A 13,277-nucleotide genomic window follows, 5' to 3' on the forward strand; every position below is an offset into this window, starting at 1 on the left:
GAAATGTCTCTGAATGGAAAGGGCTTTGAATCTGTCTGCTGCATTTTTCTGATCGGCAGTTCCACCCCATGGAGGAGACTGAACTAATCTTCCTCTTGACAGCTGCGTTATCAGCCTGATGGAGTCAGTGTGTGGTGTGTGTGTGGTGTCGGGTTTCCTCCAGGCAGATTTTGGCATAATGTTTCCCCTGCCTAGCGGCCGGCTGGGGCTGTGCTGGGAGGTGAAGGAGGCGGCTGCTCACGCTGTGTTTGCTGACTCACACGTCAGTGGGAAGAGCCGACGAGGGGAGAGCCTGTAAACGTGGCTGAGAGAGTGGAAGCAGGCGGGCAGGGGCAGTGAGTGAGAAGCAGCTCCGAGAGAGAGACATACAGACAGACCGAGAGAGACAGACACAGATAGAGAGAGACACACAGACACACACAGACACGGAGAGAGAGAGAAACACAGACACAGACAGACAGACAGACAGAGAGAGAAACACACAGACAGACAGAGAGAGAGAGACACACAGACACACACAGACACGGAGAGAGAGAGAAACACAGACACAGACAGACGGAGACAGAGAGAAACACAGACACAGACAGACAGACAGAGAGAGACACAGATACAGAGAGAGAGAGAGAAACACACAGACAGACAGACAGAGAGAGACACAGACACAGACAGAGAGAGAGAGAGAGAGAGACACACACAGACAGACAGAGAGAGAGACACACAGACACAGACAGACAGAGAGAGAGAGAGAGAAACACAGACAGACAGAGACAGAGACAGACAGACAGAGAGAGAGAGACACACAGACGCACACAGACAGAGAGACACAGAAAGTCAGAAAGATAGAAAAACAGAGCTGTGCAAACCACAAAGAGAAATTTAGGAGCTCGATGTGCCGGTGAGCCTCCATCACTCCAGGGGCTGCTACAAGTGGAATTCCTTCACTGTGTGCTGGGCGAGAGACTGTTGCATTGGCCGGAGAGCGGGAGCAGCAGAGGATGAAACCGATGCAGAAGTTGCTGCAGCTCCCGGCGTCGGCTGTGAACCTGATCAAGCCACTGTGCCAGGAGGAAGCTAAGAGCCCGGTGCTGAGTGCGGACAGCAGCCAGCAAGCCTGGTACAACGCGGTGCAGCCCGACGAGCTGAGGCTGCTGAAATCCTCACCCGAGCCCGAGCACCAGGGGGGCGAGCCGGCCGACGCGGGTCAGACACAACCCATCCGGTAGGAGACGCGCAGCACGTAGCAAAGTCCCCCCATTCCCCCTCCCCTCGGGCGTTTACGGACTGGGTCACGAGGCAGTAAAGAGAGAACGAACTTGCATTTATGTAGCGCCTTTCATGACCTCAGGAAGTCCCAAATCGCTTTACAGCCAACAATGTGCTTTTTTTGAAGTGCAGTCACTGTTGTAATGTCGGAAACGCGGCAGCCAATTTGCGCACAGCAAGATCCCACACACAGCAACCAGATAAACTGTGATGTTGGCTGAGGGATAAATATTGGCTTGGCCAGGCCACCAGGGAGAACTCCCCCGCTGTTCTTCGAAATACTGGCGTGGGATCTTTTACATTCACCCGAGAGGGCAGACGGGGGCCTCGGTTTAACGTCTCATCCGAAAGACGGCACCTCAGGCAGTGCAGCACTCCCTCAGTATTGCACTGGAGTGTCAGCCTCGATTTTGTGCTCAAGTCTCTGAAGTGGGACTCAGATGCCAGAGTGCTACTACTGAGCCTCAGCCGACACTCAATTATCGAGGGCTCTGGTTTCCGGTGTCATTTGAACGACGAACCATAGAATGGTTACAGTACCGAAGGAGGCCATTCGGTCCATCGAGCCCATGCTGGCTCTTTTGTAAGAGCAATCCAGTTAGTCCCATTCCCCCACTCTTTCCCCATAGCCCTGCAAATTTTTTCCCTTCAAGTATTTATCCAATTCCTTTTCGAAAGCCGTGATTGAATCTGCTTCCATCGCCCTTTCAGGCAGCGCATTCCAGATCATAACCACTCTCTGCTTAAAAAAATTTTTCCTCATGTTGTCTTTGGTTCTTTTGCCAATCGCAGCCTTAAATCTGTGTCCTCTGGTTCTCGACCCTTCCGCCAATGGGAACAGTTTCTCTTTATTTTATCGAAACCCTTCATGATTTTGAACACTTCTATTAAATCTCCTCTTAACCTTCTCTGTTGTAAGGAGAACAACCCCAGATTCTCCAGTCTATCCACGTAACTAAAGTCCCTCATCCCTGGAACTATTCCAGTAAATCTTTTCTGCACTCTCTCTAAGGCCTTGACATCCTTCCTAAAGCGCCAGAATTGGACACAATACTCCAGTTGTGGTCGAACCAGTGTTTTATAAAGGTTCAACATAACTTCCTTGCTTTTGTACTCAAAACCTCCAATATAAAGCCCAGGATCCTGGATGCTTTTTTAACCACGCCCTCAACCTGCCCTGCCACCTTCAAAGATTTGTGCACATATACCCCCAGGTCTCTCTGTTCCTGCACCCCCTTTAGAATTATACCATTTAGTTTATATTGCCTCTCCTCATTCTTCCTACCAAAATGTATCACTTCGCACTTCTCTGCGTTAAATTTCAGCTGCCACGTGTCCGCCCATTCCACCAGCCTGTCTATGTCCTCTTGAAGTCTATCACTACCCTTGTCATTGTTCACTACCCTTCCAAGTTTTGTGTCATCTGCAAATTTTGAAATTGTGCCCTGTACACCCAAGTTCAAGTCATTAATATATATCAAATTAACAGTGGTCCCAGCACCGACCCCTGGGGAACACCACTGTATACCTTCCTCCAGCCCGTTCACCACTACTCTCTGTTTCCTGTCACTTAGCCAATTTTGTGTCCATGCTGCCACTGCCCCTTTTATTCCATGGGCTTCAATTTTGCTGACAAGCCTATTATGCGGCACTTGATCAAACGCCTATTTTTGAAAGTCCATATACTCAACATCAACCGCATTGCCCTCCCCTGTGCGATGTGTCGTGTTCCTGAAGCTGACTCCAGCCTGTGTTACCCGTGGTAACGGCTACAGGTTCGAGTGGTGGTTTCATTCCCGTTTTCTAAGGCAAACCGTTCGTTCGCCGGCGATGGGCGTCACTGGCAGATTGTAACAAACTGTTGATTCTTGTCAACAAGTCATGCAATCCGAATTAAAGTTACGCCGAGTTTTATTTTGTTGGGTATTACAGGGGAATAGCCAACCGTGCCTGTGGAGCTACGAGTAAATTACAGCACCCAAATAACTGGAAGAACTTGCATTTATATAGGAACAGGAGAGGGCCATTCAGCCCCTCGAGCCTGTTCTGTCATTCTATTAGATCACTGCTGATCTGTACCTCGCTTTTCACATCCTCAGGGCGTCCCCAAGTACTTTGCAGTCACTGTTGTAATGTAGGCAAACACAATTTGCGCACAGCAAGGTCCCATGGATATCGGTGAGATAAATGACCAGATAACCTGTTTTGGTGTTGGCTGAGGGATAAATGTCAGTCAGGACTCTGGGACAACTCCCCTGCTCTTCTTCAAGTGACCTTCTCTGCTTCAAATAGTGCCTTGGGATCTTTTACACCGACCCGAGAGGGCAGACTGGCCTCAACTGGTTTAACGAGTCAACCAAAAGACGCCACTTCTAACAGTGCTGCACTCCCTCAGTGCTGCACTGGGAACGTTGGCCTGGATTTTGTGCTCAAGTCTCTGGAGTGGGCCTTGACCCCACGACCTACTGACTCTGAGGTGAAAGTACTTCCAAATGTGACAATTCAGACACTTAAATAGGGATATTTCCACCGAGAATCTAAGTGTTTTGTTTTAAAATTTCCGTACGGTTTAACCAGAAACAGCGAGCAGAGGAGATCTTTACAAATACACCGATCAGAGGAATTCTTGCCTCGTGGTGACTTTGCCCCACGCCCCTTTAAAGGCATACAGTTCAGGGGGAAATTATTCGATGGCACTCTTCCGGTGGTTCCAGAAGGGAAAGGCCAGGCACGGACTCGCGAGCTTGGGCATCAGGAACAGCCATGAACGACCTTGTCGCAGAACTGCCATTTCAGAGCCGGAATAGCCACGGCCTCCATCTCTTTCAGCAACTCTGCCATCTTTCTGCTGTGCTGACCGCACTGCGCCTTATACAGGCCTGTGTGAACACCGTCCAGTCAGAGTCACTGTAACTACATCCTGTCATCTCCCAGCATTCAGTCACAGTCACGATTGCATCGATATCACTGTCAGCTCGTGAACAGTCAGACCCACACGAGTCGTTTAATCGGACACCCAGATCTGGAAGAGGGCTGCAATTAACTGGAATGTTCTGCAACTGAGGGTGGATAAGGCAAATCTGTTGTATTTCTCAGAACAGCCATTAACATTCCCCATAACTCTATTAAAAGCACATAACACAATTTGTTACACTACTTTGCATAGACTTAGGGCATAAGACACGGTTTATTATAACTCTTCCTGTATTAAGATGTGAATATAATCGTCGTCATGGTATCAGTGAGACGGGTAACCGTGTGTTTCAGCCCTGACACTACCCGAGCAGCAAACCCTCCCTTTTTAATTTGTTTTTGGAGTTAATTTTGCGTTTGTGCGCTTTTGAGAAGGTTGTCAATGCTGAGGAGAATTGAGGTCCAGTTTTCTGTCCCCTAGGGGCAACGTCCAGCACTCCCTAGTCACGGAGAACTTGGTGCTGACCTGAGGCAACAGTAGATTCAGAGCAAAGCTCCCCGGACTCGTTCCCCAACCTCCGAGGGTAACGTTTGCTATTTCTGACACCGGTCAACCTTAACGGGGGCCTGATTTTCCTGGCTTTTGTCTCCTGGGTGGCGTCCAATGCCCGGGCGCAAGGGGATTTGTGGGGGGTAGCGAGGGGAGGAGATCCAAATAACACTGGGTCTCTGTCCCACCCCTCCCCCCTCCAACCCTTCACATTACTCTGGGATTTCCAGGGCTCCCTGGGGAAAGGTGGGAGGGTCAGAGATGGGCCTGCATTTATATTTGACGTGGACACAACAATGTCAGGTCAATGAGGTGGTGGGGGGAAGGAGGGACAATGCTCTCAGCCCTCCTGCCCCAGTATTCTCTTCTCTTGGTTGGACGCCCACTGTCATGGATGCCTGGAAGAAGCCGGTGACCGCCCTCAGATTGGGGGCTGTGAGGGGGAGCCTGGCAGTGAGGCCGGAAGGTAGGAGGGCAGTCTTTTTGTTTTTCAGCAGGCCTTGCTTTGTTTTCGAGCCAGAGGGCCTCGGGCTGTGGTTCGCCAACAGGCCTGCACTTCCGATCTGGTTTGCTCCATGAATCCTGCCACAAGGCCCTGCTGGGAGGTAGGGGATTGTGGGGGTGGGGTTGCTGGTGGGCAGGGGACCTGCCTGAGGGCCACGCTAAAGCCCCCGGCCCAGCAAATTCAGATGTACCCGGGCTCAGAGAAATGGGGCAACCCGGATGGGGGTAGGGGGAGCCAGGAAATTCAGCCCCTTGGCCTCTAGGAGTGAAATTGGCAATTTTGTTTAATTCTGAGGATGTGGGCGACAATGGCAAGTCCGTATTTATTGCCCGTGCCTTGAATCAGACGTGTCATGTGGGACTGGAGTCACGAAGACCAGACCTAGAAGAATTGACAGGTTCCTTTCCCGAAGGACGTCAGTAAACCATTGGTCATAAAAAGCCCAATTCAGCAGCTTTCATGGTCATTTCCTTTCCCACAATGGCAGCCCATAAATGACCAACGTACCACAATGTAATCTGCCACGGTGCGATTTGAACTCACGACCCCTGGGTGGCTGTAACTATAACCACCAGGGAATCGTACTCTTCCTTTAGCAAAACTGGAGGCAGTCCTGTGTTGTGGTCACACATCCATTTGGAGCTTGGTTGATGTGCCCAGACTCATTTAACGTAGGACCCCTGCAGCCAGCAGAGAGAGTCGACTTGCATCTTATTGTCCTGTGAAGCGCCTTGGGACATTTTGCCACGTTAAAGGGGCTATATTAATGTAAGTTGTTGTTATTATTGGCCTGGATTCAAACCCAGATTCCTTGGTGAAAGGTCACCATGTAAAAGGTCACGGCACCAACCAGAGCATTCATTTCTAGTTCTCAATTTCTTTTTTAAAGAAAGCCCAAGTCGCTGACTTCAGGGGGAGGGGGTGCAGAGAGAGGGGGTGAAAAATTGTGGGAGAAGAACCTGCGTCTGTGATTTAAATTTTTTTTCTCTCCTCCTTTTCCTGGGCCCGAAACCAGTGTGCAATTCCCAGGCAGCCTGCTGCCATCCTTTGCCTGCAACCTCCTTGGGTTCTGTTCTGCTCCCCTATCTCTGTAACCTCCCCCAGCCCTACAACCCTCTGAGATCTCTGCGCTCCTTCAATTCTGGCCTCTTGGGCATCCCCGGTTTTCATCGCTCTGCCATTGGCGGCCGTGTCTTCAGCTGCCTAGGCCCTAAGCTCTGGAATTCTCTTCCTAAACCTCTCCTCCTCTCTACCCCTCTCTCCTCCTTTTAAGACACTCCTTTAAAACCTACCTCTTTGACCAAGCTTTTGGTCACCTGCCCCATATATCTCCTTTTGTGGCCCGGAGTCAAAATTTGTCTGATGACACTTCTCTGAAGCACCTTGGGACGTTCTACTACATTAAAAGGTGCTATATAAATGCTAGTTACTGTTGTTGTCCAGTGAGGTGAAGCTCACTTGGGATTTCGTTTCCCATCTCCTCTCTCATATGGAGTTAGGGTTGCCAACTTTGGTCGGAGGTTTCATCACATGACCTTCTGCCTTTGGCTGCCCCTCCCCCACACTCCCAACATGTCCAGCCTTCCCACAGCCAATTGGATGATTTTTGACTGTCAGTCAAAACAACTTTTTTTCCCATCTTCCAATATTTTTACAACTAACAAACCGAAATGTTCAAAGATAATGAAGAAAAGCAGAGTTATTTTTTTAACGTCCCTCCGATTTTCCTCCCGGTTTTGCTCCCAGCAGTGTCCTGGAGATTAGTCTTCAATTCCTGGAGACTCCAGGGCAATCCTGGAGGGTTGGCGACCCCGACATGGAGTCGAGCTTTGCCTCGACTCGCCGTTCCCCCCCCCCCCTGCTGACAGCACAGTGGGATCGAAGGAGCTGGCTGAGGATTGGTGGATGCCCTGGCCGACCCTGGCCTTCCGTTCCACGGCACAGCCCGGTGAAATGTGACATTGAAGCCCGTGGGTTATTTATTACCTGTCGACCAAAGATTCCTTCTCAGTGCTCACTCCACAGAGATATGCAGTGAGCAGTGCCCTCCCTTCCGAGTGCAGTCCAACAGAAACTTTTAACCAAAAGCTGTTACATGATTTAGTTTCTAAGAAGCAAATGACCTGCTGACCTTCAAAAGTGGTTTCATTTATCAAGTGTTTATCCTGCTCTGGATCTGACCGTGTACCGGGGAGGGGAAACGTACACTGACTCTGTGTGTGTGTGTGCGCGTGTGTCTGCCCAAGTCAGGGTCAAACAATGTTTCAGTGCATGTGGGGGATCCATACGTTATCTGAATGCGAATATTCTGCTCAAGGTCAAATGGTTTGCCAAGTCCAAAAAAAGAAATCCCTGTGCCCAGTTAGGAACATATGAACAGGAGGAGGCCATTCGGCCCCTCGGGCCTGCCCCCGCCATTCAGTTAGACCGTGGCTGATCTGTACCTCTGCTCCATTTACCCGCCTTTGATCCATTTCCCTTGATAACCTGCTTAACAAAAATCTATCAACAATAACAACTTGCATTTATACAGCACCTTTAACATTGTAAAACGTCCCAAGGCGCTTCGCAGGAGCGATTATCAAACAAAATTTGACACCGAGCCACATAAGGAGATATTTGGACAGGCGACCAAAAGCTTGGTCAAAGAGGTAGGTTTTAAGGAGCGTCTTAAAGGAGAGAGAGGGTCAGGGAGGGAATTCCAGAACTTAGGGCAGTTGAAGGCACAGCCACCAATGGTGGAGCGATTAAAATCGAGGATGTGCAAGAGGCCAGAATTGGAGAAACGCAGAGATCTCGGAGGGTTGTAGAGCTGGAGGAGGTTCCAGAGATAGGGAGGGGATTTGAAAACACTGATGAAAATTTTAAAATTGTGGCTTTGCCGGATCGGGAGCCAATGCAGGTCAGCGAGCACAGAGGTAATGGGAGAACGGGACTTGGTGCGAGTTAGGATACGGGCAGCAGAGTGTTGGAGGATAGAAGATGGGAGGCCGGCCAGGAAAGCATGGAATAGTCTAGTCTAGAGGTGACAAGGGCATGGATGAGAGTTTCAGCAGCAATTGAGCTGAGGCAGGGACGGAGACTGCCGATGTTACTGAGGTCTTGGTGATGGAACGGATATGTGGTCGGAAGCTCATCTCAGGGTCAAATAGGATGCCAAGGTTGCAAACGGCCTGGTTCAGCCTTGGACGGTGGCCAGGGGGAGGGATGGAGTTGGTGTCTAGGGAACGGAGTTTGCGGTGGGGACTGAAGACAATGGCTTTGGTCTTCCCAATATTTAGTTGGAGGAAATTTTTTCTCACGGGCAAGTCGTGTGACAAATGCGAGTACAGCATTCTATTTGTTGATTGCTGCTCCACAGTGATTGGCCATGTTGAGTGTTTAATCTACTAAAAACCTCTCGACTTCAACTACAAATATAACTATTTCACACCATTCATGGAGAAATTACATTTTAAATTTCATGTGCTGTCGTTCTGCTCGCTCATATATTTTCCCTCATGGGACGTTAAACCAAGGCCTCGCCTGCCCTCTCGGGTGGACGTAAAAGATCACATGGCACTATTTCAAAGAGCTATCCTCGGTGTCCTGGCCAATAGTTGGCTTTCGAGAGATATAAAAGATAATAAGTGGAAGAGAAAAATGAAATCCAATACACTAGTTCAAATTAAACTGTAACCGTAGCACACGCGAGCACAGGTGCAAACTAGCAAGGCCTTACCCAGTCGGGTGTCAGCCGCGGCTCAGTTGGTAGCAGTCTCGCCTCTGAGTCAGATGATCGTGGGTTCAATCCCAATCCAGAGACTGCAGCACAAAATCTAGGCTGACACCGGAGTGCTGCACTGTCGGAGGTGTTGTCTTTCGGATGAGACGTTAAACTGAGGCCCCGTCTCCCCCTCAGATGGACAGAAAGATCCCTTGGTACTGTTTTGAAGAAGAGGAGGGGAGTTCTCCCCGGTGTTCTGGCCAATATTTATCCCTTAATCAACATCTCTAAAAACAGATTATCTGGTCATTATCACATTACTGTTTGCGGGAGCTTGCTGTGCGCAAATTGGCTGCTGCATTTCCTACATCACAACAGTGACTACACTTCAAAAAGTGTACTTTTTTTGATAACGCTCCTGTGAAGCACCTTGGGATGTTTTACGACATTAAAGGCGCTAAATAAATGCTAGATGGTGTTGTACTTCATTGGCTGTAAAGCACTTTGGGACACCGTGAGGTCGTGAAAGACACTTTTGAAATTCAAGTGTTTTTTTTCTTCCTTAAAGCGCGATCAACATGTGGAATGAACATCTGGGCAGTGTAGTGATGGCAAGTGCGCAGGAATCATCTAAGAAGCAGTTGGATGGTACGGAGGGGGAACTGTCGGATATTTTTCTGGATGGATGAGCTGAGACGAGTGAACGGGCTCCCTTGTCTGTAACTATCTAGTGCTCTTGTAAGAGGAACATCTGGTCGGTTGGCCAACTTAATCTGAGGGAAACTCGGGTTCAAATGTTAGCAGCTGTGCAGGAATGTATGAGCGGGTGATGGACGAAATAGTTGCGATGTTTAATTGGGGGAAGCGTGAGGCAGGTTTAGACACATACCTCTGTCACACCAGCATTCCATTGCTCCTTTCTCACCACTTTTATGAAGTAAGTCAAAATGGAACCTGTTGTATTCACTCAGCAGGTGCTGGATCCTCGAGCCCCAGCATTCTGAGGGACTCATTACCATATTACAGCCACTTAACCAATCACTACGTGCAGAGACGTAAATTGTCCAAGGTTGAGTTCTGTAATTGAGTGCATTGACCGCAGATTCTGCGACATGACTGCTGTGTTTTGATTGGCCAGTGGTGTTCCATGAGGCAAAATCATATGATCATATCGCCATGTTGTGATTGGCTCACAATTAGACAATGTGGCTTATTTCTGTTGTGATTGGTTGCACCCGGATTGATTTAAGACATCACTTTGCAATTATTTAGCATCTTTAATGTAGAAAACGTCCTAGGGTGCTTCACCATGCAGTACGAGTTCAGATGGATGACCAAAAGCACTGTCTATAAGAGAGGTTTTAAGGAAGTTTTGGAAGGGAGGAAGGTGGCAGGACAGAGAGGCTTGGGGAGAGAGTGGGCCTGGGACAGCTGAAGGCTTGGCCACCAACAGTAGAGCAGGTGTGAGGAGGGGCCTGCACTGGGGTGCAGGAACGGGGAGCAGAGATGGAGTGAGGTGAGGCCGAGGGGGATTTGTACATGAGCACAAGGATTTTGAATTTGAAGAACTGCGGACAGAGCCACTGGAGGCTGGCGAGGATCGGGGATGTAGTGTGGGACATCACCAAGACTTCCTATTTCCACCTCTGTAATATCGCCCATCTGTGCCCCTGCCTCAGCCTCAGCCCATCTGCTGAAACCCTCGTCCGTGCCTTTGGTACCTCCAGACTTGACTCTTCTAGTGCTCTCCTGGCTGGCCTCCCATCTTCCACCCTCCATAAATTTGAGCTCATCCAAAACTCTGTTGCCCTTATCCTAACTCGCACCAAGTCCCGTTCACCCCTCACCCCTGTGCTTGCTGACCTACATTGGCTCCCGGTCCATGAACGCCTCAAATTTAAAAGTCTCAACCTCGTGTTTAAATCCCTCCAGGGCCTGGCCCCTCCCTAAGTCTACAATCTCCTACAACCCTCTCAGAACTCTGCGTTCCTCCAACTCTGCCTCTTGTGCATCCCCTGCCTCCTTTGCCCCGTTATTGGGAATTCCCTCCCTAAGCCTCTCAGCCTCTCTCCTTTTAAGACGCTCCTTAAAACCTACCTCTGACCAAGCTTTCGGTGACCTGTCCTAATGTCTCCTTCTTTGGCTTGGTGTCAACTCTTGTTTGATAATTGCTCCTGTGAAGCACCTTGGAACGTTTTAAGAGGTTAAAGGCTCTATATAAATGCAAGTCGTTGACTGTTCGTGGGCAGCAGAGTTCAGGACGATGTTGGCGATTGTGCGTGGTAGGCTGGCAAGGGTGGGTATTGTAGATCCTGGCTGTGACGTGGTTTCGACGGCAGCAGGGTTGAGGTAAGGGTGGAGGCAGAGGATATTGTAGAAGTGGAAGTACATGGTCTCGGTGATGTGTAAGGTGTGGGGTTTCAGCCCGAGAGAGCAGCCAGGGAGAGGGGGGATGGAGTCGGGGAGCAAGGGGTACAGATTTTTTTTTGGTTGGGAGCCGAATGAAAATGTTGTTTGGCCTTCCTGGTGTTCAGTGGTAGGTGATTCTGAATCCTTGACTGCTTGATGTCAGCAGAACAGTTTGACCCCACAGATGGAGCTGGAGTTGATGGTGAAGAGGTGGAGCTGTGTGTCGTCAACATACAGATGGAAACTGAGCGCATGTTTACTGATAATTAGTGGGTCAGCAGGCCCTTCTCTGTCTCTCTCCTACTGTCCTCTCTGTAATTGGATATTAGCTATTTGTCCTGTAAAATCCAAAAGAAAGAAAGATTTGCATTTATATAGCGCCTATCAGACCTCAGGACGTCCCAAAGCGCTTTACAACCTACTAAGTACTTCTGAAGTGTAGTCAGTGTTGTAATGTATGAAACACGGCAGCCAATTTGCGCACAGCAAGATCCCACAAACAGCAATGAGATAATGATCAGATAATCTGTTTGTGATGTTGGCTGAGGGATAAATATCGGCCAGGACACCGGGGAGAACTCCCCTTGCTCTTCTTCGAAATAGTTGCATGGGATCTTTTGCGTCCACCTGGGAGGGCAGACGGGGCCTCGGGTTTACATCTCATCCGAAAGACGGCCCCTTCGACATTGCAGCACTCCCCCAGTACTGGCACTGGGAGTGTCAGCCTGGATTATGTGCTCAAGTCTCTGAAGTGGGGCTCGAACCCAATTCGCATTGATGGGTAGGTGTGTGAATGATGAGGGAGTTTGTTGCTGGGTCAGTAGGATTTTTCCATGGGTTTCAGATCCATTATTCATGTTGAGTGTTTGGTATCATGAATACTGCAGTGTGAATTAGATTTCACACAATTGCTGTACCTTTTATAATCCTCCCTTTGACTGGTGGGGGGGGCTTCAGCGTCTTTGTGTCCAGAGAGGTGAGATTGATCACAGATTTGCAGATAAGCGTCTACGCTCTCTTGATGAATGTTTTACTGGGTAGGGAGGCCACGGTGCCATTGCTGCCAGCTGGCTTATTACCTGAGGGCCCCTCTTCAGTTTAACGTTCAGGACAACTGCAGTGCAGCAAATCACTAGCCTGAGTGTGACCTCTCAGTAAACTGTGGAGCCAGTTCAGTCTCCCATAATCTGAATTTTTCCAGATACTCATTTTCTCACTAGGCTGGTACTGAGGGAGGGATGCATTGTCGGAGGTGCCGCCTTTTGGATGAGATGTTGAACCGAGGGTCTTGTTTGTCCTCTCAGGTGGACGTAAAAGAGCCCACGTCACCATTCAAAGAAGAACAGAGGAGTTCTCCCCGTTGTCCTGGCCAATATTTATCCTCAATTAACATCACTAAAATAGATTATCTGGTCATTATAGGGTTACTGTTTGTGGGATCTTGCTGTGCACAAATTGGCTGCCATGTTTCCTACATTACAACAATGACTGCACTTCAAAAGTACTTCATTGGCTATAAAGCACTTTGGGCCGTCCCGAGGTCATGTTAGGCACCATATTTTTTTTTATTCGTTCATGGGATGTGGTTGTCACTGGCGAGGCCGGCATTTATTGCCCATCCCTAATTGCCCTTGAGAAGGTGTTGGTGAGCCGCCGCCTTGAACCGCTGCAGTCCATGTGGTGAAGGTTCTCCCACAGTGCTGTTAGGTAGGGAGTTCCAGAATTTTGACCCAGCGACGATGAAGGAACGGTGATATATTTCCAAGTCGGGATGGTGTGTGACTTGGAGGGAAACGTGCAGGTGGTGTTGTTCCCATGTGCCTGCTGCTCTTGTCCTTCTTGGTGGTAGAGGTCACGCGTTTGGGAGGTGCTGTCGAAGAAGCCTTGGCAAGTTGCTGCAGTGCATCCTGTGGATGGTACACACTGCAGCC

The 13,277-nt window shown here is 49.3% G+C and overlaps 1 protein-coding gene across 3 annotated transcripts in view; it reads left to right on the forward strand.

The window, feature by feature from the left end:
* The first annotated feature begins 318 nt into the window (after positions 1-318).
* LOC137304701 (AP-3 complex subunit beta-2) overlaps positions 319-13,277 on the forward strand; it is a 100,023-nt gene continuing 87,064 nt past the window's right edge. For all 3 annotated transcript variants that reach the window (XM_067973366.1, XM_067973367.1, XM_067973368.1), the window contains exon 1: positions 319-1,219. In XM_067973366.1, the coding sequence (XP_067829467.1) occupies positions 996-1,219 (224 nt within the window). In that variant the 5' untranslated portion in view covers positions 319-995. The remainder of the gene's footprint in view (positions 1,220-13,277) is intronic.

The sequence above is a fragment of the Heptranchias perlo genome, chromosome 38 (assembly GCF_035084215.1).
Source record: "Heptranchias perlo isolate sHepPer1 chromosome 38, sHepPer1.hap1, whole genome shotgun sequence".
NCBI classification, from domain to species: domain Eukaryota; kingdom Metazoa; phylum Chordata; class Chondrichthyes; order Hexanchiformes; family Hexanchidae; genus Heptranchias; species Heptranchias perlo.